Source organism: Balaenoptera musculus, chromosome 11 (genome assembly GCF_009873245.2).
Source record: "Balaenoptera musculus isolate JJ_BM4_2016_0621 chromosome 11, mBalMus1.pri.v3, whole genome shotgun sequence".
Classification (NCBI taxonomy): domain Eukaryota; kingdom Metazoa; phylum Chordata; class Mammalia; order Artiodactyla; family Balaenopteridae; genus Balaenoptera; species Balaenoptera musculus.
In genome coordinates this window covers 47462604-47486960 of record NC_045795.1, presented here as the reverse complement: position 1 = coordinate 47486960, position 24357 = coordinate 47462604, and the positions used below count along the sequence as shown (strand labels likewise).

Sequence of the window (24357 nt, the reverse complement as noted above, 5' to 3'; positions counted from 1 at the left end):
GTGTATGAAATCATTTTAAAATAAAATATGTGGGGCTTCCCTGGTGGCGCAGTGGTTGAGAATCTGCCTGCCAATGCAGGGGACACGGGTTCGAGCCCTGGTCTGGGAAGATCCCACATGCCACGGAGCAACTAGGCCCGTGAGCCACAACTACTGAGCCTGCGCGTCTGGAGCCTGTGCTCCGCAACAAGAGAGGCCGCGATAGTGACGAGGCCCGCGCATCGCGATGAAGAGTGGCCCCCGCTCGCTGCAACTGGAGAAAGCCCTCGCACAGAAACGAAGACCCAACACAGCCAAAAATAAATAAATAAAGAAATTTAAATCGATTAAAAAAAAAAAAATAAATAAAATAAAATATGTGAAGTACTTTTCAATTTACGATTTAATAAATACTTTTTCTCCAAGTGATATAATTTGTATATTTTTAGATGTTACTTAATATTCTCTCCATCACTTTTTAAAGGTTCTTGCGTTAGTCTTTGTACGCAAACTCATGGATCTGTGTTTCACAAAGAGAGAGCTTAGTTGGCTTGATGATCTCATGCCAGAAAGTAAGAAAAAGAAAGAAGATGACAAAAAGAAAAAAGAGAAAGAGGTAAAAAAAGAATTTTAAATATACACTATTCACTTATTGTTTAATATTTTGTACCAAGTAGCAAGCACTCTTATAGTCACTTTGATGGAATCAACTCCTTCAGTCCTCCTAAGAACCTTATTATTATAAAGTGTAGGTACTTTTATTATCCCCAATTTACAAATGAGGAAACAGAGAGAGAGAGAGAGAGAGGTTAGTAGGTAGTTTGTCCTAAACACAGGCTCTTACCCATTTTACCAACTTGCCTTTAGCCCTTACACAAAAATACTTAAAAAAAAAATTACATATCATGTGTATACTAAATCAACAGAAGAATTTACCAGTATTAAAACATAGGTAACACAAAATAATTCTACATCATAGTCTCTCATCTAATATAACCTTAAATGTACATAAGTACATTTTAGCATACATTTTAATTTTAACAGCATTTTAATAATCTGGCATATATTGGGTTGGCCAAAAAGTTTGTTTGGGTTTTTCCGTAACATCTTACGGAAATGAACTTTTTGACCAACCCAGTGTAAGGACAAAAAGGACTTTAAGTAAATATCTTTTTACAGAAAGTATAGTAAAACTTTAGTTTTTATATTCAATATTATGTACCCTTAGTTGATTTGTATACTGAGATTTACATGAATACTCTTTTCTGAATTTGATTTTTTTAAAATAACCAGCTCAGTACTATAACCTAGTAAGAAGGACAAATAAATACTTGAGTATGTAGCATAGGTGATTTTGTTGATTTTAGTGCCTCACTTAATTTTCCCATTCAGAATATTGTTTGAAAATCAAAGATAAGAAGATATGCATTTTTAAAAGTTGTGGTCCTATTTAAATAGATCTCAAAATTGCTGGGTTTTTTTTCTAATTTTTGAGGGAAATCAGCATAATTTATAATTTAAAATGTATTAATTTATAACTTATATTGCATAGTTATTATGGAAAAATATTTATTAAAGTTTTGCAGACAAATGCGTTTAGGGCTTGTTGGCATTTTTTCATAGTTTCGATTGATTTTTCAGTGCTGATTTATGGCAAAATTACTGGTTGTGTATTTACTTTTCAACAAAAATTTTGACTTTTTAATTAGGACACTAATTAAAACATTTGAATTGAGTCTGCAAAATTTTTAAGAGCTTTGTTTCCTTCAAAGCTATATATGTATGTAAATGTTTATGAACTTGATGATTTTTCAAATAGGATATAATCTATTTATAAAATACTTAGGTAAAATTGCTTGCTTATTCCTATATCAGGGAGAATAAGGTTATTTGCATATCACAAAACAAAAGTAAAGCTGGCTTAAACACAAGAGCTTATTTTCTCCTATAGAAGGAATCTTGAAAGTAAGTGATCTGGTGTGATGGCTCCACAAAGTTATCTGGAACTCTGCTGCTTTTCTCCCAGCTCGGCATAGACTTTCCATCCTCAGAATCCCCTGATGGGTCAGAAGGGCTGCTGAGTTTGAGCTGTCATGTCAGCATCAGAGACAGCAGGAGGTAGACCGTGGGCAGCTCCACCCTGCCATCCAGAATGGCATCCAGGAATTTCCGCTGACACCACACTGAGTTACAAGGAGTGCTGGGAAATTTAGTTTAGGTTTTATTTTTTTATCTTTTATTATTTTTGTTAAAACTGGGTGCATCACCACCCCCAAGTACTGGGATTTCTATCAGTAAGACAGAGGAGAGAATGCTCTTTCTGTCTCTCCTGTACTGCCCACCCTCCCCATTATAATTGTGTCATGATTTTGGCTGTTTCTTAGCTAAGGTGTTCTCAACCTGGGGTGACTTTCTGATGGTCAAAAAGGGGCTGCTACTGGCATCTAGTGGCCTGCTGAACATCCTGCATACACAGGACTGCCTCCCAGACAAAGAATTGTTTGGCTCTAAATGTCAGTATCGCTGAGATTGAGAAACCCTGCCTTATCCAAGTGAGGTTTTGCTTATACTTTAATGAGAGTTATGAGGTTTCACAAAATTTTGTTGCTCATTGTATGCCTGTGTAATAATTGATAATAAAATTTATGTAGCTAAATTGATATTTAAACAGTATCAGTGATTAACTTATAGGGGTGAAAGTTACAACCTCTTAAAATTAATCTTTACAAGTGGTTGTTTTCATCTTGTGCTACAAGTATGTGTTCATGGAAAAATTTTCAGTCATGGCAGGTTAAATAATATTGTCAGTTTGGTTTTCTGATTCTTTAAGATACTAATATATTAATTGGTCCTCCTGGAAATATTCTGGGAAAAGTAATCTCTTCATGTATGTGCTTTAAAGGAAGCTGAGAGAATGCTTCAAGCTGGTGAAGATACAGTGCATCTTCCATTTGAAGGGGGAAGCCTCTTGCAGATTCCAGTTAAGGCGCTAAAATACAGGTGAGATGCAGCTTCATCCTTTAAAATGTGCTTCATTTACATGTCAGATGCATGAATAAGCCATGCAATGTTTCTTTAAAGTCATGTTACCTGTTTTTTAAAAGATGACAAATACTGCATCTGACATGTGGGCTAAAGGAGGGCTTCTGCAGGTGGAAAAGAAAGTCACTGGCTCATCCTCCTTCTCGCTTGCAGGAAGGAGTGAAGGAGACCTTGGCATCCATGCCAAGCAGAGATTGTCTTGTCGTTCATCACTCCTTCTGTTTCAGTGACGTTTAAAATCAGTCGTAGAATAGTCCCATTCTCTCAGTAGTACAGCTTTTTTTTGTTCTGCCTTTCATTATGGCTGGGGTTGGTGTATGCTGGAAAATAAACATTTGTAATCCATTTTTTGATAACCTGTGACAATGTGACTATGTTTAGAGGCCCTAGAACTCTCCTGCGGTTTCCAAAGGTGTGATTTGACCATTGGCAGTGAGGGCTCATACTAGGGAAAAATTATTGTTTCATATATAGTTTATCACGTATGATTTTGGCGATTTATATTTGAATCTAAGAACTAAATATAGAGGTTGGGAAATGTAAGCTTTTTTGTAGATTAAAAACCTCTATTATTTATGTACACATCTGATTCTTCTACACATTTATTCTATTTATGACTGGCCATTTATAGAAGAAAGATCCGTTTTAGAATATATATAGGTTCCTTCCTTGACCAGTTAATGGAAAATGTTTGTTGATATTTAATTATCTTGCTTCAACCTTTTTTCATTTTTAACTTATCTTTATAGTTTTTATAAGGGCACATTTGGACTTGTACATGTTTATTAGTTTTGGTAAATGAATTCACAAGTAATTTTTCTCTAATACTTTTTATCATTGGTATTATTAACTTTTATCATTGGTATTATTCTTTGTCACCTTTATCATTGGTATTATTCTTTGTCACCTTTCATGATTTTCCCTCAAATTTGTATATACCTAAAATTAAATGTCAAGTATAGACGTTTTGATATATCCAAATAGAGTGCTCTGCTTCTCTAGATTCTGTCAATGTTTCTTAAATGAATTAATGTATTGACTTTGTTGCTAAAAAGAGTATAGGGGGGCTTCCCTGGTGGCGCAGTGGTTGAGAATCTGCCTGCCAATGCAGGGGACACGGGTTCGAGCCCTGGTCTGGGAAGACCCCACATGCCGCGGAGCGACTGGGCCCGTGAGCCACAGTTGCTGAGCCTGCGCGTCTGGAGCCTGTGCTCCGCAACAAGAGAGGCCACAATAGTGAGAGGCCCGCACACCGCGATGAAGAGTGGCCCCCGCTCGCCGCAACTAGAGAAAGCCCTCGCACAGAAACGAAGACCCAACACAGCCATAAATAAATAGATAAATAAATAAATAAAAATTTAAAAAAATCTTTAAAAAAAAAAGAGTATAGGAACTGCCGTGATAGTTACTGGTGACTCACCAGTTTGCTGAGGTTGTTTGCCACTTAATTTCTGCAGGTCCTGCATTATCTCTTCCTCACTGTGATTACACTTGGATCTTGACAAATTTAAATGGAGTCCATGCTTACACTGTCTAATATTTAACAAAAAGAATGGGTATATATATATTTACTTTTGTCTTTTAAATGATGACGTGAACCATGATTAATGTCATTTGGATTAAAACTTGAACATCCAGAATGCCAGGAACTGGCTGACCTGTTTATTTGCCAGAATTTTAAATCTTAAGTAGCTTTGGATTACTTGCCATGAAAATGGAGTGAGATAACATATGAAAGCATCTGGAAACTGTAAAGTCCTATAAAATATGAAAATAATTTATTTAATGTAGACAAAATTTTTCCCATCTAGTTTTATTTTGGGGAAAAACAAAATGTATACTTTCTTCAAAAAAGGTCTCAATTTCTATAACGGGAAAGTTCTTGCTTAGAGAAGATCATTTAGAAGCTAGAAAGTGCTTCAGGAACTTCTCTCTTCAGTTATTTGAAGTTGGCAACTGAGCAAAAAAACGTTTTCTTGGGGTAGACAGGGTTTCAAGTTGGATGGCTCTGCCATGGTGAATTTGGGTGTTCAAATTTGTGCACTTTTAAAAACTTCACTTGGTGAAGCAGCCATTCCTAGAGAGTCTCCAGTGGCCACGTCACTCTTTACTGCAGTCTTACATCATAAACGACATGCAGATTTAAAGTGTGAACAGATGACTGCTCTTTAGTCATAACCTGGCTGCCAGCACATTGTTAATTTAACATCTCATTTGACATTTGTATTTGTCGCTTGTTTGCATGAAATGTTTTCCTTTTGGTGAAGAAAAAGGACTTGCAAATATATTCCTGTTAACTTCCTAGTACTTTCATGTTACTCCAAACTGACAACCTTGAGCCCAAAATTATTATGGATATCTTCATTATTGGATTTGGGGTCTTGAGGTAATTTTTGCAATATTTCACAGAGACATGGAATGGTTACATTTGTTTCTTATAATGAAAGGACAGTATTTGGATTTTGATAAATTTTATATAGTAACACCTTCATACTAAAAATATTACTGATATGGTAATACCAGCTAAAAGCAGTACTTATAAACCTTTTTTGTGTGTTATCTGTTGAAGTATTTTAATTTCTAATTTTAAAGTGTCCCATTTCCCAGAATTCTTTTTAATGATTTTTAAAAGCTATGAAAAAAATTTTTTTTAATCCTAATTGTAATTTTTCTTTACATACTTTGGATAGTTGTTTGCTGCAATTGAAATTCGCGCAGATTATAAAAGTTTTCTAACTGACTTGAGGCTGTATCACTTTTTATATTTATAAGCACATTAATATATTCCTTTATGTTATTTCAATAGTATACTTATAGCCAAGATAATCACCTTTGGGCATCATTGCCAATTTAATTAGTCTCATTGCTAGTTTTGATTATAAAGAAAGATGCAATTCCCCTTGAGACCTTTATAATAGAACTCCAAAATACTGCTATCTTGCTAGATCTCGGTTTAAGTGCATGACAAAGAGTTTTCTCAATTTTAAGTTGATGAAAGCAAATATGATATAGATAATAGGAATGACAATATTAATGCTTTTGCAAGTACTGAATACTAACCAGAAAGTGTATTTGTTCTTCAGTGTTGATCCCTCAGTTGTTAACATATCAGATGAAATGGCCAAAACTGCACAGTGGAAGGCACTGTCCATGAATACTGAGAATGCCAAAGTAACCAGATCTAACACGAGGTAGCTGTAATGATTTATGCATTTTCTAACTGTAGCCAACTTTCAGTTTACTTATGGATAGCTATTCAGGAAAACCATTAAATTTAACTCAGTTTACATAATTTATATTCTCTTAACAAAACCAACCTTTTTTTCTTCCTCTTTTTCTTCCTTCTTCCTTTCATCTATCCATCATTCCACTGTATACTGGAAGCAGATATAGGTGCTGATTGTTTTGTTATTTTTTAAATTTATAGTTGCCTATTTCAAAAAAGAATTGTTTTGTAATAAAAATGAATATATACATATGGAATAAATATATAAAAGATCAGAAACCATATAAAGAAAGATAATTACTAGGGATTGAATACTAAAATAGAATACTACCTCAATCATGCTTTCTGATGGTCCAAAAAAAAAAGACTTTCTTTTGTTTTGCTTTGTTTCAGCCTACTATTTCTTCGGTGAGGTAAACATTTTCCTAGAAGATATTTGTAAGAAATTTAATCCATGGGTGTAAAGGCCATTCAGTTTTATAATGGACCATGTATTACACAACTGTTTCATAACCCCTTCCTTATATTTCTTGTTATGTAATAACCCTTTTTTCTTTCTTTCCCACTCACTTCAAGACCTAAACCTCAGGAATTCTGGCTTGATAATGATTAGTACATTGATCCCTTAGGTCTCTGGAGAAGTTAGGTATTATCCTGTAGAGTACTCAGTCATTCATAGTCAACAAATATTTTTTTTGTTGTACACTTTGTGCCAGATGCTGTGTTGGGTGTCAGTATATTCTGCTTGGGTGTCAAAAATTAAAACTTTTCCAGGCAAGCAATCACATAGCTATTTCTGTTTAGTTATTGTCTTTCTGGCAACTGTCTTTTGATAATGATTGATTAGGTTTTTCTCCAAGATATCTTTCCCTACCTCCTTTTAGAACCTTGCTCCTACTTAATCTCAGTTATCAACTCTTTTGGTTTTCTCTCATCATTTCTTGAGTTTTAATTCTCTAAGCTAGACTGTTTCCTTCACTTCTATGTTTGATCTCAAAAGTTTTTAAGTTAAACTTTTTGTCATTTTGGATTATTTCATGCAGCCAGAATTTCACTAGATACTCTTTTTACTCTTAGTAATTTTTCACACCTTGTCAGCACCCCTGGCCCAGAATGTTAGTATAGTTAGGATAAATAGAAAGACCTTACAGTAGTATTATTTTGTCTTTTATACTTCTGCCTTTCATTCAGGTTGCCCCTCAATTCAAAATCACATGGGAAGAAAGGGAATGTTTTGTTACATTATTGAACAGAAAAATGTTTGGGTTATCTTCCTTCAGTTTTGTCTGGAGAAGGCAGCAAACCATAGCGTGTTTCTATCTTTTGCAAAATTTTCAAAGCCCAGATATTCATGTTACAATTAAATCAGTTAATCAGTTAAATCCATATACATGGAATCATTGTATTTGATATTAACTTAAAAATGTAGAATTGTATTTTGATCTTGTATTTGTGAACCAGATTTGGGGAGATAAGATTTGTTACATTTTGCAGGAAATTATTTGATGCTTATTTATATTGACAAAGATTAATTTTTAATGAATTTGTCAGTAAAATAAAAGTCAAATGCTACAACTGTTCACATATAAAGTAAAACTATTAAGTCAAGCACAGTCATCATACACTGACCAATTTTAAGGAGCTCCTCTTCAGTTGTAAGAAAAATGTGAAATTTAGTGGCAGAAATATCTTTAAAAAGCTAAGACTTTTTAATATTTGCCTTTCCAGTTAAGTTTACTGATATGAAAAGAAAGCAGTAAGATAGTAATAGCAAGTTGTATGTTTATGGTATTAATAGTTGTCTCAGAAGGCTCTTATGGATATTTACTGTTGGCCATGTTTGAATGTAATATTTAACCACTTCAAAATTATTTATTCTCATTCTTTGTTTTAAATAGCCCTGAAAAACCTGTAAGTGTGAAAATAAGTTTTGAAGATGAACCAACAAAGAAATACATGGATGCTGAAACTTCATTATAGAATTGAACCAAGAGGAATTATTTATAGATATATATATACATATATATGTGTATGTATATATAATATTTCATGTCACTATATATAACAATATTGTATGTCATGCCATTTATGCATGACTACGGGGTTTTTTGAAGTAGTGTCTGAAGTTTGTTAGGAGCACCATGGAGACTGTGTATAATGAAATGGTCTCTTAGAAGTGAGGTACATGATTCTTACTACTCAAATATTTATTTTTCTGTTGGAAAATTTTTTTCTGTTCTTCAATAGAAAAATGTGGGGAAATGCATTCAGTCTACTTTTCTTTACATCTGTTTGTTCATCAGTGGCAGTCCGTACCAACCTTAAGTGATACGTATTTAAATTTTTTCATTGAGTTGCTAGAAATGTTCCCATATTACTTCCTTTCTGCTAGGGCTTTGTGGGAAGAACAGGGCGTCTCTGCCAGTGGTGGGGCACAGATGGGGCCGTATCCTGGCTGCTGTGTGTGTGTTGCATTACATACATGTCCATCATGTTTCACAGGTGATGGGAACTTTTTCGCTATAGAGGTAGAACAGTGGAAACTTTCTAGATAAGAACTATAATTTTGACCTTTATGTTTTTGAAATTTATTTTAAACTTTAAAACCTCCACATCTAGGTCTCCATTCTGATAGACAAGTATAACTGCAGGTGATTTTATAATTTAACTCCCATACCACTCATTAGTTTATGAATTTTAAAAGCTATAAAATACCAATTTACAATAGTTAAATTTTGTTGCCTTTGTAGAAATTTTTTTCTGAATCCTAGTACTCTGTTAGAGCCCCAAATGCCCACTCTATTCTCTGCCTTTGCTGTCCTTTACTTAAAATGTGGTTTAGTTTGTATCAGGTTCAAGTTCTTGATTATTTTTCTATTATAAGTAGTATGACTAAATAATCAGGAGTCAGAATTCTCTTAAGTGGGTTTATGATCAGTATTACTTTATTATGAATTACCTTTCATTTTCTGTTTACGTTGTTCTTTCTGTTGTATAGGTAATATTTAATAGATTTCATTTTAAAATATTTTATTTATTTTAATTGATATGATGCTTAAATATTATATAAACATTTGAAAAGGTAACAAATATAGAGTAAATTGTTAATGTAAATAGTTGGTGCTCACTTGCATTTATGGTTTATTATCTGAGAGCAGTTGATAGATTTTACATCTTTGATATAAAGCACTGCCATATTTGTATTTTAAAAGAAATTTAGACCTATTATGTATAGCTCAGATTGATGCCATTCTTCCTAGTTTGTGTTTGTATGTTTTATTTAGATTTTGCTTTTCTGAGCTGTCTTTTTAACTTCTAGCAAATCTTTTTAGTCATCTTTTATATACTTTTACCTCCATATGAAATAAATAAATGTTGTTCTTGTTAAGCCTGTAGGACTGGATGAATGGGGTTGTGAAACTGATTTGGCAAGAGGATGATTTCTAAAAACCAAATGAGTATTGAGAAGCCACTGAAATATCGAAAATAATAACATGAATGTTAGGATGAAAATTTTAATGAAATTCTGATGCTTCCTTTAATCATTTTTAATTAAAGTACAAAAGTATGAAGAATTGATCTTATAGAAGATCATGAGCAATGCCAAAAGCTGATATTTTAGCAATTCTAGCAATGCATTCTAAACTACTTAACTAATAAAATTTCCACATTTAAGACCACGTGATCCGATTCTAGTTAAAATAATGGATTCAACTTCTGCCTCATATGGGAGGTTGGAAATGTAGCTGATTTTCTTTAGAAAATGTAGCTGGCACCATTTTGTACTGCCTAAAGAAGAGAGATGCTGTCAGCACTTGATGAGAGAGTATTACCCACGGTGCTTGTTAGTGTTTATGAGCTTCCATTGAAGTGATTCCTTTTTATTCATAGCAGCATAATCATTTCCAAAGACCCCAGTATTTGCTGCTATGATTTTGTAATCTCCCCTGATGAAGCTGAACAAGAGGATTTCCTTACATCATTCCCTAGTGTCTGGATGTCACAGGGTTAACAAATGTGCTTTTTTATGGGAAGTAATTTTAAAATTTGAACTGAAATCTACCTGGGATCATAGTGTTTATGTGATTTTATTTATGAATACTAGTTGTCCAGTGCCAGAAAAACCATGATGTGCAAAATGCTTTGCACTCAGTGTTTTTACTGTGTTTCTAATCGTTAATAGTTTCTGCTTTCTTTTGACTACTTGACTTACAAAATGATCTGATTGACTACTCCATTGAAAAGCAAAGGTAACTCATGTTTTAGTAATAGCTTGTTTTATGTGGTTATAATATTTTTCTACTATTTTTGAAAAATAACAATCATGGATAGCATTCTTTGAAAGACAGTGAAAAATGTAATTTACTACATATATTGCTTTTTAAATGTTGCCTTAAACAGGTATAGATGAGCAGTAGTAATTGCTATGTACTGATTTACCTCAAGGTGAAAAAGAATTAAACCTGTGCATATTCCATTTATAAAATAAATTCATATAAACAGCCCTGCACTTTTTCAGATGCCTTGGTTTCCAGGATGGAGCTCAGTGCTACTGAGTACCCTGGCCGCAGGGCCACCTCAGGATATTCTTTCCTCCACCTATTTTATTTATTTATAGACATCTGTTTACAAGGACTATAATACATCCTCATGTTGACCATCTGAAATTCACTTTCACTTGAATGCTATTTCACTCTAAAATTGCCGCTTTTGAGAAGACAATGAACTAATAACTTCCTTATGATAAAAGGATGATGCTATATATTCTCTAATGATATTAGATATACGAAGTGAGGCACAAGATCTTTCTAATGGGTGTTGTATATGTGAGTGTGCTTGTGTGAATGATGTTGTCAATCATAAATCTCTCAAGTTGTTTAAAAAAGCTGTGGCATATCATTGTTCATATTTGCCAAGCATATAAAATGTGTAGGACAGAATTTTTTATGTGCTAACACATGTATTTATAAAGCAGATTTCTTTACCACTCAAAATTACTAACTTTCGTTTTCTCCATCTAAAAAAAATGTTTCTTCCACATACCTTAAGTTTGTGTATATATATAATAGCTTTATAACTTTTACCTTTTGCAAAAGCAGGTTCAAAATTCTGTAAAAAGAAAAATGGTTTCCGAAACAGAGGTATGACACCAGAGCTTGCTGTTTTTAAAGGATTGTATCATGTATATCAGTTCTGTAAATGTGCTCAACAGTGTAACATGTGAATCCTGTTTTAAAGTGCTCAGATTTCGGATGTGTAAGCCATTAATATAACATTGTAATTCAAAAATGTTTAAATAATTTAATGTTTTAAATTTATTTATGTAGATCACATCATTGTTATCATATGCAGTAGAACTATGTGAACTGTCTTTTGGTTTAGTCCAACAATTATTTATTTTTTTAGAAAGTAAACTTAAAGAGTTTAAGGACATCCAAAATTTAAAATAGTGTTCATACTTCAAAATTTGGCAATTTTAATGTAAAGTTGGTTCTTTTCTAACTTTTCAAAAAGTAATGTGAGTGTCAATAATAGGAAAACATAGTTGGAAATGGAATCATCTAAAGATCATTTTAAAAAATTTAATTAGTGTATATTGACTTCTACAGTTGACTTAGAGTAATTGTTAACAGTTGTTTTTTTAATCAGATTTTTGTGCGTTGATTGATTCTTGTGTTGTGGCTTTTCTTTTGTTACTTTCATATTAAGAGTTTTTTTTTTTGTAGGGGGGTTCTCTTCCAATGTTTACTACATTTAAATAAATAGAAATTGAATTTTATTGTTCATTTATGCAGTATTTGATAGTGTGGTATAATAACAGTACAGTTCTAATTTTTATGACTTTTATAATTATACAATGATAATATTTTCTTTTATAATAAAATCCAAAGTAAACATTTAAAATGTAGAAGTGATATTTTTCATCTATATGAAGTACAAGTATCTACCAAGTCTATAATGTGAATAATCCTGCTTTTCAAATCTGTTTCATAATATTAGAAGAAAACTATTTTTGGAGATGTTATTGAAGTTGAAAGATCAATAAAAGTCTACTGAATCAGTTGTTGAATATTGTCTTTATTTTGATATTAGAAGAGCTGCATGTCTTTCTTATGAGAACTGATAGGGGATGGAGAAAAATAAGTGATTTCTATTTCCTGCCTCCTAATTTTCCTAAGCAGAAGACAGAAAAGAGGAAACAGTGAGAAAAGAAGATGAAACAAAATAGTGTGTGTTTCACAATGATTTTTTGATAGTTAAGAAATACTGAAATTAAAGCCCTTTAAGATAGGCTGGTCCATTATTTTCCCTATTTTAAAACACATCTGTTTAGAATAGAATTTTGCAGTGGGATATGTAATAAACACACATCACATTACACGATATGTAATGAGCATGTTAATACTGAACTTTCATAGACTCAAGGCTTTTTTGTTTTTAATGGCTAATTTCATTATGAAATTTTTTTAGTAATAGCTAATGACAGGCCTTGGTTTGTTTTCCATTAGGCACGTATGTAACAATTTCCTCCTGTGTTTTCTGCACTGTATAGTTTCTGATATCCCACAATGAATTTGTCAATTTATTATTCCCATCAACAGAACTTTGAGATTTTTGTGGGGTTGGGGGCGGGAAGAAGAAGGGAAATAGCGAGTTTCTCACTAGTTTTTCTTTGATCTTGCTCCTTAAGGTATATCTGATCTCTCCAGTATCAGTTCTGTGACCTTTATCTCACTACCTCTATGCTTTTAATGAAAACATTCCTATTGTTTGGAAAACCTTCCTTCCTGTTTCTCTGCTATTCTTGCAAAGCTCAATTTAAGTTCTGCATTTTCTTCAAATTGTGCTCTGCCTTGTGCTGTGTTCTGTAAGATCATTCTTCTGCCTCCACTCAAGAGTGTGTCTGTTTTTAAAATGCCCTCTTTTTGTTTTTGTTTTTTGTCCTAGACCAGTGGTCTAGGGGTATTTTAGAAATTTGGGGAATTATTTTTTTCTTCTTGTTGATTCTGAGTATTTACTTTAATACCTATTTAAGTTAATTTTATTTGTTCCTTATGTTATAGTTACCACGTTACACTCTTTTACTTCCGAAGTATGTAATTTACATTATCTGTGGATTCACCTCAAGATAGTAAAAGGGATATTCAAAAACACCAGATTTTACAGATTTGGACCCTACCACATTAGCCATGAGCTTAATGCAGGCATGACCCCTCTGGGGTCGTGTATATTTCTCACATTACAGAGTACAGTGTGGGCCCTGGATGGGTGTGGTCTCCTCTCCTGCAGAGCCCCGTGTCTCCCATGCCGCATAATCACCTCTGCAACTTTCAGTTACATTTAGGGAAGGCCAAAACATTGGTTTAAGATTTTATTTTAAGAGAGGAGAAGAAGAAAGGTGGGAAGCACATTCAATATTCTGATGAAGAAAAGTTCAGAGGAGTAATTTTGTCTCCTGCATAATATTTAAAATGTCTGTACAGAATACTTTTTCTACTCAGCATCAGTCTGCCTTCCCCTCTCAACTTTTTGTGTTTTGATCGGTAACATTATTTCTGCTGGTTTTATGTTCTCTGAAGTATAATTAGTTCTGCTCCATTCACCTGAGTTTGACTTCCTTCTCACCTTTCTGTATTTCCAAAATGGTACCTTACTGTTTTAGTTTTAAATATGTATTTTCAAGTACTCAAACCTAAGTGTTGTTATTCCATTAGGCCTACTTTTCATTATTATTCAAAGCAGAGAAACATCAGGGAAGCGGTTCACGGTATTCATTTTAAATCAGGTTTTGGGAGATTGAATCACCACACTAATTGACATTCCTGTGGGCACTTGGAGCAACATTAAGATGGGATTGAGTAGGTCCTAGATTAAATTGTCCAGGGGACAGACAGCATGGTGGTTAAGGCTGGGCTCTGGATTGAAATTCTAGGTTCTCCCCTGCCTCCATCACTTACCAGCTCTGCCCTGTTGGGCCTCCATGTTACAACTCTAAACTAGGATGAAAAATAACCAGATGGAAGCTTCCTTGGTGGCGCAGTGGATAGGACTCCGCCTGCCAATGCAGGGGACACGGGTTTGAGCCCTGGTCCAGGAAGATCCCACCTGCTGCAGAGCAACTACGCCCGCGAGCCACAACGACTGAGCCTGTGTGCCTCAACTACTGAAGTCCTCACGCCTAGAGCCCGTGCTCTGCAACAAGAGAAGCCACCGCAATGAGAAGCCCGTGCACTGCAACGAAGAGTAGCCCCCGCTCGCTGCAACTAGAGAAAGCCCGGATACACCAACGAAGACCCAACGCAGCCAAAAAAAAAAAAAAAAAAAAAAAAAAAAGCAGATGATGTGAAGAGTAGGTGAAATAACGAGGAAAGAGTAGTTTGGAACAGTCCCTGGCACAAAATAAGCGCTCAATATTTTTCATTTTTTGAAGCTTCATAATGTAAAGTTGAGTATTTTTTTTAAAGCTTTAGTAAAATTAAAATTTTTTCAATAAAAAAAAGCTTCAGACTTTCACAAAAGGTGAAGAGCCTTGCCCAATGCCACAAAACAACCTAGTGACAGGTGTCCCACACAGCTCACTCGTACTTTCACGCCGGAGTCGCTGAAACTGTCTCCACGTTACACGAAAGCTATTCAGCAGGTACCGTTGATCCTTTTCAAACTAAATATCTGCTTTGGAAGATAACTGATTTTTAGTCCATAGCAATTCTTGAAATTAAACACCCCAAAATGAAGCTGCTCTCTCTCCTACCCATTTTATTTCAAATGCTGAAGGTTGGCACACCGAGTCCAGGAAAACTGACAGCGTTTAGGAAACCCTGGCTGGCAGGCAGCCCGAGGTCGGGGTGAGGTGGCTGCCGCCGCGAGGCCCTCAAGCTCCACCCCACAGCGCGCGCTGCGGCCCGGCCCGGCGCGTCTCCGGTTGCTACGGCAACCCGAGGCCGGCGGGCCGCAGCACGGCTAACCCTGATTGGCTGGGGCGCCCTGCCGGTGGAAGAAGAGGTGTCGCCATTGGCTGAGGACGCGCCGGTTTCGTGGCCGGAAGGAGGATTGGATTGATGCACCAACGGTGCTGCTGGCAACAGTGTCCCCGAGGTGGAGGGGACCAGGCGCGGGCTAGGGGAGAGGAGGACGGGCCCCCGATCCAGAGCAGCGTGACAGTAGCAGAGACGATGAGAAGGGCGATTTCGAGCTTGGCCTGAAGGAGGGGCCCTCCCTTGGGCGCGGTGAGTGGGGCCGGAGCGGGCGTTCCTCTGCCGGCGCGCGGTTTCAGGCAGGGTCTCCAGGGAGATGTCCTCAGGTGCTTGTGGAGCAGCCCCGAGGTCTCGGAGTGAGCTCCCCTCGGCAGGAGGCAGGGCAGAGAGTGCGGGCTGTCGGGCGTGCGGGAGTCACTGTGAGCCTGTCTCATAGCGGATGGGTTGGTGTTGGCGGATGGATGGTGGGAAAGTGCCATCAACCATGCGTGATGGTCCTTTCAGTTCCATAAGGACTTATTCTGGTTACAGGAAGCCTGAGTGTGTCTCTTCCAATCTGCTCCTACACTCCGGAGGCTCCTTCATAAAACCCTTTATGAGCGTCTCTTCTCTGCCTTCCCCTTATGTTATGATGCTGCTCTGACAGTCCCTCTGCTTCTCTGCTCAAAGTGAGTGAGCCTGTTCAGTTCCATGCCTTCAGGCACCACATGTCAGCTGATTACTTGAAAACCTCCACCTCCAGCCTAGGCTGCTCCACTAAGCACCAGACCCCAAAACCCAACCGCGAGTTAACTCCACACGTGCGCAACCCTAAACACCATCTTCCCCATTCCCACAGAGTGCCTCGCCCTTGGATTCCCTGTCTTGGGCACCAAGATACAAAAACCACATCTGGACAATATCTTTGACACTTACTGCCTCTTCTAAATTTCCACCGGTTATCAAGGCTATACCTTCTTAATAGCTGTCAAATCAATTCCCACATCACTAAATCCCTTCTGTCTACATTAGAATTTCCACCAGTTTCTTAGTTAAATTCAACACCCATCCACCTTCCCTGATGGCAGTTTGGCCCTATCTAATCCATTTTCCGTCTATTGTTAGACTGATCTTTCTAAAAAATATATAAGGGCATTTCACTTCCTGCCAAGACTCACTGTCATCCTCATCCACACTTCTTAGTTAGGCCTTCCATCAGCAGTTCCATCTTTGTTCCCAGAACATGCCACATTCTCTCCTGTGTGTGCTGATGTCACCTGTTGCTCACACTGCCTTCAATGGACTCCACTTTTGCACCTTCCCCAACCCTGCTCTCACTCCCCAGTCATTCTCTGCGTGTTGCCTAATTGCTTTTCTGCTTCCTCCTCTAGACTCTCTCTCTGAGCGCAGAGGCCAGGTTTGTCTTCCTCACCATTTGTTGTGTCTATCATAGCACCCTGCAAGTAGCAGGGGCTCAACAAATACTGGTTAAATGAATGATTCTCTAAAACAAGAAGTTACTGTTTTTCATAGCATCCAGTAAAGCTTTCACTTATTAAAGATGAATGTTGAATTTCCAGGTTTTACTTTAATTTCAAGATCCTTGATTTGGAAACTATTTCAATTCACAGTCTATATTTCATGCCATAATCATTTTAATGGTAGCTGTTGTTATATGGCATAAGTTTAACATGGGAAAGAGAGTACAGTGCAGTTTGCAAGAGATAGGCTTTGAGTCAGACATGCGTGGGTTTGAATACTGGCTCCAACATTTTAGCTCTGTGGCCGCTTATCTGTGGCTTCGTTATCTGTACAATGGACTAATAATAACCCCCACCTCATAGGATTATTTTAAAGACTAAATGTGTATAACCCATATCAAGTGCACAGTGCCTTATACTTAATAAGTTTTCACATGTCTAAAGAATAGAAACATTCACACAGATGTTTGTAGCAGCTTTATTCACAATTGCCAATACCTGCAAACAACCAAGATGTCCTTCAGTGGGTGAATGGATAAATTAGCTGTGGTACATCCAGACAATGGAATTGCTGAAAAGAAATTAACTATCAAGCCATGAAAAGACATGGGGGAACCTTAAGTGCATATTACTAAGAAAAGAAGTCAGTCTGAAAAGGCTATATACTGTGTGATTCCAACTACATGACATTCTGGAAAGAGTAAAACTTTGGGGACAGTGAAAAGATCAGTGGTTGTCAGGGGTTAGCGGAGGTTGGGGGAGAAATGAATAGGCAGAGCACAAGGATTTTTAGGACAGTGAAAATACTCTGTGTGACACTATAATGATGGATACGTCATTATATGTTTGTCCAAACCTACAGAATGTACAACACAAAGAGTGAACCCTAAGGTAACCTAGGACATTGGGTAATTATGATGTGTCAATGTAGGTTCATTTATTTATTTATTTATTTATTTATGGCTGTGTTGGGTCTTCGTTTCTGTGGGAGGGCTTTCTCTAGTTGCGGCGAGCGGGGGCCACTCTCCATCGCGGTGCGCGGGCCTCTCACTGTCGCGGCCTCTCTTGTTGCGGAGCACAGGCTCCAGACGCGCAGGCTCAGTAGCTGTGGCTCACGGGCCTAGTTACTCCGCGGCATGTGGGATCTTCCCAGACCAGGGCACGAACCCGTGTCCCCTGCATTGGCAGGCAGATTCTCAACCACTGTGCCACCAAGGAAGCCCCTGTAGGTTCATTCTTGGTAATAAATGTACCATTCTGGTAAGTAATTTTGATAATGAGGGAGGCTCTGCAGGTGTAGGGGTAGGGAGTATATGGGAAATCTCTGTACCTTCCTCTCAAATTTGTTGTAAACTTAAAACTGCCCTAAAAAATAGTCTTAAAAAAGAAGTAAAAGAAACACTGAAGGTTGGAATTGTGAAATTTCCATGGTCAGCTCACAAAAGGTAAAAATCAATCTTTTAATTCAGTCAAGTACAGTTTCTAGGACATCATCCTGCTACCCAGTCACACTATACTACTTGATCACAAACTTTGTTCTGATACAGGTAAGAGACTCATTCAGTGACAACTTATTGACCGTCTGATGGATCCAGGGCACTCTGCCAGATAAAGGCGGGGCAAAAGAAAGTGTAACCAGTAAAGTCTCAAGTAAGTGAAAGAAGGGCCTGGAATGTCACTCTGCCTGTCTCAGCCGGTCAGACTTTGAGGTCAGCGTCAGAGTGGACTGAGTGGAGCCCTTGGAGAGGTGGAGAGGAGGTAGAAGTTTACTGGGCATCCAGAAGGGAGCATGACCAAGTCCCTGTGCCCTCAGAGCCCAGGATCCCAGGGGTGGTAGCCCAGAGTCCATAGAATTCACACTCTCATGCTAGGTTCATGGGTTCAAATTCCAGCTCTGCCACTGCTGGACACAGGGCGTCTGCCAAGTTGCTTCATCTCGGCACCTCAATTTCCTTACATATACAGTGAAGTTGTTGTGAGTATTACATGAATCAGTAGAGACAAATTTCCTAGAACTATGGTAGGTACATAGGAAGTGCCAGGTACATGTTAGCTGTTTCTGTTATGTTTTACCTGGGGGAGAGAAATAAGTTAAGAGATAACAATAAAGCAGGATGGGGGGGATAGAAAGTGTCACCTTGGGAACAGGTTATGTGGCTTGGATTTGGAAATGAGTCTTACATTTTTGAGACTTGGTCTTCCACAGGAAAGTGAACTCTATGTGTACTCATATATCCGCCTGACATGTGTGATTAAAAAAAAACATGAAAATGAGCACTGAATAAAATAGATGGTTTTTCATTTGGTAAAATGATTGCTCATTCATATCTAGAAGTCAAACTTCCCTTCATCTCAGCTGAAATCTGCAACAGTCATAATAAAGGTCATGCACTCACGTCCATAGGGGTGGCTCAACTCAGAGCTTATTCAGTCTTGTATTAGGAATAGTTACAGTTGACAGGGAGTCTAGCTTCACAACCCTCAAGAGAGTCAAAGTGACAAAATCACAATCAAATGGCACATATCTAGAAGAGAGACTAAAAAACCCTCCTACAAAAATTGAAATAAAAACAAGAGGCAGAATGGATAAAGCACAGCAGCCATAACATTGATCCTGGGCCATCAGGAAAAAGTTACCCAGTATATAGTGTATTTTGCATAAATGACAGGGAATTGTTACTTAATTTGAGAAAAGTGTGTCTGAAGTAATATTTGATTGTTAAGGTGATAAACATTTACCTAGAAAATTCACTTAGGCAGATAGAGAGCTGGATAAAGGCCACCAATAAGTGAAAGTTAGTATAACATTCAATTAACAGGGAAGACCCTGCCTGGCTTTAAATTCCTGCTCTGCCACCAGAGGTTTAAAGCTCTGTGACTTGGACAAATTACTTAACCTCTATGGGCCTCAGTTCTGTCATCTGTGAAATGGGGACAGTAAAGGTAGTTGCCTTATAGCTTTGTTAGGAGAATTATATTAGTTAACGTATGGAAGCAATTAGAATGGTGCTGGCACAGGGTAAGCCCCATGTAAACATTTGCTTTTATTATTGTTGTTACTGTTACCAGATACGAGATCTTAGCCAAGTTACTGAAGCTCAGCACCTCAGTTCCTTCATCTGTGAGTTGGAGATACAACACAACCATCTCCTAGGGTTGTTTTAGGATTAAACAAATACATGAAAGTGCTTCTAATTGTAAACCCGAAATAACATCAGGTGTAACAAATTAAAATGAAGACTATTTGTGACATTAAAAATAAAACTTTTCTTTTCATTTTATATCTAGTATTTGTCATCAGTGAACCAAAGTCAGTGAATATAAGCAAATGACTTAAAATAAGCATGACAAGCTCTTCAAGCTGAAGTAATAGTAATATTACCAATGATAGTATTTACAACAGCTGTCATAATAACAACTTAGCTAGCTACGGACAGTTTTTTGTTTTGTTTGTGCCACACCACATGACATGTGGGAATCTTAGTTCCCCGACCAGGGATCAAACCTGGGCCCACGGCAGTGGAAGGGCAGAGTCCTAACCACTGGACCACCAGGGAATTCCCCTGGACAGTTTTAAAGGCGTTTGACTTTATTTAGTTCCAACTACCATCTTATAATGGGGATATAATTATGTCTATTTTTTGGTAAATGAGGAAACTAATAATCAGAGAGGCCCGGGGACTTTCTGAGGTCACTCAGCAGGCAAGTAGAAACCAGGTCTCCTCCATCACTGCTGCTCCTTTCACCTGCATCCCAGCCGTGTAACAGGAAGACTTCATAGTCCCAAGCCTGTTAGCTCTCATCAGTGGAGACCACAGCATTCATATAATGTGCGTGTGTGTGTGTGCTACACTTGACATAAATGTGAATACTCATTCCTGTAGGAAATGTTATTGTCCTATCATGTATACTTGAGGTAGCCCATATTTAACACGAATATCTTATTTACCTTGTGGCTTCCCTGTGTTTATAAAGAGATTTTTGTCAAACCAACATTCTGTAATAACTAGATGCTGGTCAGCTGGGGCAAATGTATCATTTGCTGATAGTTTTTTTCATAATCTTTATTCTCCATCTATAAACAATGATCCTCCAGTTATACCTGGAGCTTCCCAATCACATTTCTCTTGGGATTTGTTTATTCATTCATTCATTCAGCAATCATTTATTGAACACTTCTTTTGTTATAAACTAGCAATGCTGTGCTGGATGTTGGGGATGAGCAAACTAGCTGTCATCCACATCCCTGACTAGTTTATAGTAAGCTGGAGGAGACATATGCATAGTTATTGAATTATTGCCTGACTCTGCCCCTTTATTAAGAGCTTCAAGACAGGGAGGTCAGTGAAAATTTCCTGAAAGAATGAATACTTGAGTTGAGATGGATGAGCCTTCCAGGCCTTTCTGCACTAATCTGGCCCTTGAGTCTAGGAATACAGGTCTCAGGAGTGCAGGAAAAGCAGGCCTGGGGCAGGGACACATGGCCCAGGTCTGAGTGGAGCTGTTGGGGGCAGAGGCTTCATCTCACAGGACACCTCAAGTCCTCCTTACATTTGTTTTTATGCCAAGAGAAATGGGAAGCCCATGAAGGCTCAATTGGTCAGATTTGTACCATAAAAATGGTGCTTTTGATGCTGTGTGGAGAGCAGACTTCTTGTTGTTGGGAGGAGAGAGAAATTGGAAGTTGGGAGTCCATTTAGGAAGTGGTTCCTGTAGTTCAGGTGGGCAATGATGAGGATGAGGGTGTTGGCAGTGAGGATGGAGAGAAGTGGGCAGACAGGGACTGTACTGAATAGAAAAATAGTGAGTTAATGAGTAAGGGCCTTAGGAAGAGGAAGTGTCATTTTCCCAAGGTTCATGCCCAAGGGCTCTTCTTGAGTTGAGATTATTTGAGGATCTTCTGTTCTATGAGCTGGCCGTAGCCTTGGAGGCCACCATCAGCCCCAGCCCAGCTCATCTGCTCCCTGTCTCCCCAAACCACTCAGGATCTGGCCTTCCTCCCTTTGTGCACCCCCTGGAGTATTCTTCCCCTGCCCCACCCATTCTCCTTGACCTGCTTCACAGCCCTGTCACATGTGCCTTTCCATGGCTCTTTCTTCAGCCCACAGTGGTCTCTCTTTCCCTTAAATTCATTCAATTTATAATCTCCTTGGGAAACTAATTTTCTCTGCTTTTTGACATTTCCAGTGTTCTTATTTAATCCCTTGTATTAGGCCGAACTATAAGAAATTGTTCTTTTTTTTTTTAAAGGCCCAATATCAGCAGTTTCATGTTGTTTAACCTACATATTTCTCATTTCCCACACTTGCTGAGTTATGGATGGATGTTCTTGCAGCATCCAGTAGTGTCTTGTGCACAGTCAGCACACAATAAATTAAAAATACACTTAAAAGAAGTGTTATTAGATGAAACAAAAGTAATTCAGTGCCACCAATTATTAGGAACATCAGTGTGTTTACCCGGTGTTCTCTTTACTCTTTGAAGGTCTAGGGGATTGGGCTGAATCCATACTCACTTATTATCATGACTTATTTCCATGATGGCTAACTTTGGACAGAAGGCATTTTTTTTTTACCATGTCTTATTCAGTGCAGTATCCTCAGTGCCTGGCATATATGAGGAGATCAAAAATTGTTTCTTGAAGGAATGAATAAATATTGTCACCTTTCTCTGTCTCACAGAAACAGAGAATTGAATATAATCTTACTATGTTTGGAGGTCAATGAATAAAGAGAAATTTGGTGTGCTACTTTATTTATTTTCATTGACTGGTTAATATAAATTCTTTCTTCATACCATCTGGACCTCTTTTCCCCTTTACAATATCACTACTTAATACATGGGTCTTAGGTTCATTCCACCCTTTGTCACGAATAGACTTGGGTGAGCAGCCACAAAAGGCATGAGCACAGACTATCACAAATATTGTGCAGTGGCAGTTGAGGGGGCCCACAGGAAATCCATTCCTATCTGCAGGCATTACCCTTTATCACAAAAGATATGAGTTAAAATGGGAATACATCTTGAAAACAGGAAAATGATAATGGTGCCTATTGTCATATATTCTAGTTGACTTTGGAACAGCACTCTCAGTCCACTTTGGGTTACTATTCATCAGAAGAAGATGAAGGCAAACTCCTAAAGGAGTGTCTAACCTGTAGCAGGTGCTCAATAAATATTCAGGGGAATGAGTGGGAGACAGTCAGACTACTCTTATCATTTTTTATTCTTTTACCCCCAAGTGCTTGTTTAACTAGAAAATAGAAGGTCGTTTAAAGAATAAAGTGTGCATAAGGAAGGTGTCAAGTCTGCTGACTAGGGAGCAAGGCCATGACAATACTTGCCCTTGGCTGATGCCACTTCTGCCAATGGCAGTTCTGTAGCAACTGCATCTTTGTTTGGCACAATACGATGGTATTAAAATACAACACCTACCTAGTTCTCATGAGTGAACCAGGATGAATGGATGTGTATTTGTAAGCACGCCAGGGTCCAGTTGCATTTAACCAATACATTTAAACACATTTCCCTTATTTCTGGTTGCTCTATGTGAATTATATCTTATTTAAAATTATATCTTATTTTAACCACTTTTTTCAAATTTTAAAGGGATTTTAAGGAAATATGTCTACAGTAAAGGAATTGGAGTAATGATTTTTGATTTTGCATTTCCAGCTATTTGTGGGGCTGAAAGTTCTGTAAGATTTTAATACCTACCTGAGCACAGACAGACTGCATCTTGACATCTAACACGGAGGTTAGCCGTCATTCAGCCAACGAAAGAAGGACTCCCTGTTGTTGGTACAGGAAGTTCTAACTTCCATGGTAGGGTTCATGACACTTTATTTTAGTGCCTTTTCAAAAATAATAAAGCTGATGTAGCAAAGTGGTAATTAACCTTAGTCATGCCAAACTCTTACTGCTATTATGTTCTAAGTGCTGGTTTTATTTTTTTTAAACATTAGTAAAGGTAGTAAATAAAATGGAATAGTTACAAAGATGCAGCCTAAGTGATTAGAAGGAAAAACATGTATCTGTGGGATATGAAACTATTTCCCAAAATGAATCAAGACATTTTTCTGTTTTATCTTTAGAAAAGATGAGGCCATTTAAGGATCTCTCCAGCAGCTAAGGCAATTGTGGTATAAAAAGGAATTTCTGGGCAGAGAATCTGAAAACCATATCACAAATACTCGCCATGTTATTTAGTTAGTGGGTTTATATTATACAATTTAGATTAATTACAATCAATTAATTTTACCATGGCGTGGATAATCTGTCTGTCATACATGTTTACCCTGCAATTACCGAGCGAGGTATGTGTCTCTGGGGACTTTCTTTTAGTATTAACCCAAATTTCAGGTGACATCAGGAAATATGAATTACTTTCGAGAGTTTCTTTTTTAAAATGGTTTTAAAAATTCAACAATGAGTCAGAACTGTGATTATACCTGTAGTTGACTAGGGCTGTAAACACCAACCTATTTGACTATCTGATCTGAGATAGTATTTGGGTTACATGACTGACAGGTACAGAGGAAAGATACTGAATGTTTCTGTTCTTAAAGTAATATGCACTTGTATTTTATATGTAATCTTTCACTTCTATACCCATTCCATTTTAAGAAAAAATACTAAATTTCACCTTTTCCATTTAGAATCAAAGGAAAATCTC

The 24357-nt window shown here is 37.3% G+C and overlaps 2 protein-coding genes across 10 annotated transcripts in view; both read left to right on the top strand.

Moving 5' to 3' along the window:
• SLC4A7 (solute carrier family 4 member 7) overlaps positions 1–12308 on the top strand; it is a 115067-nt gene extending 102759 nt beyond the window's left edge. For 5 of the 8 annotated variants that reach the window (XM_036867800.1, XM_036867799.1, XM_036867798.1 and 2 more), the window contains 4 exons: positions 464–595; positions 2882–2979; positions 6105–6212; positions 8146–12308. In XM_036867800.1, coding sequence (XP_036723695.1) covers positions 464–595; positions 2882–2979; positions 6105–6212; positions 8146–8227 — 420 coding nt within the window. In that variant the 3' untranslated portion in view covers positions 8228–12308. Of the gene's footprint in view, positions 1–463; positions 596–2881; positions 2980–3174; positions 4143–6104; positions 6213–8145 lie in introns of those variants that run through there. The other 3 variants (XM_036867801.1, XM_036867805.1, XM_036867802.1) reach the window with 2 other exon arrangements.
• A 2990-nt stretch (positions 12309–15298) lies between these two features.
• Positions 15299–24357, top strand: part of NEK10 (NIMA related kinase 10) — a 306143-nt gene continuing 297084 nt past the window's right edge. For both annotated transcript variants that reach the window (XM_036870615.1, XM_036870614.1), the window contains exons 1-2: positions 15299–15474; positions 18230–18332. The gene's annotated coding sequence lies outside the window, so the exon portion shown is untranslated. The remainder of the gene's footprint in view (positions 15475–18229; positions 18333–24357) is intronic.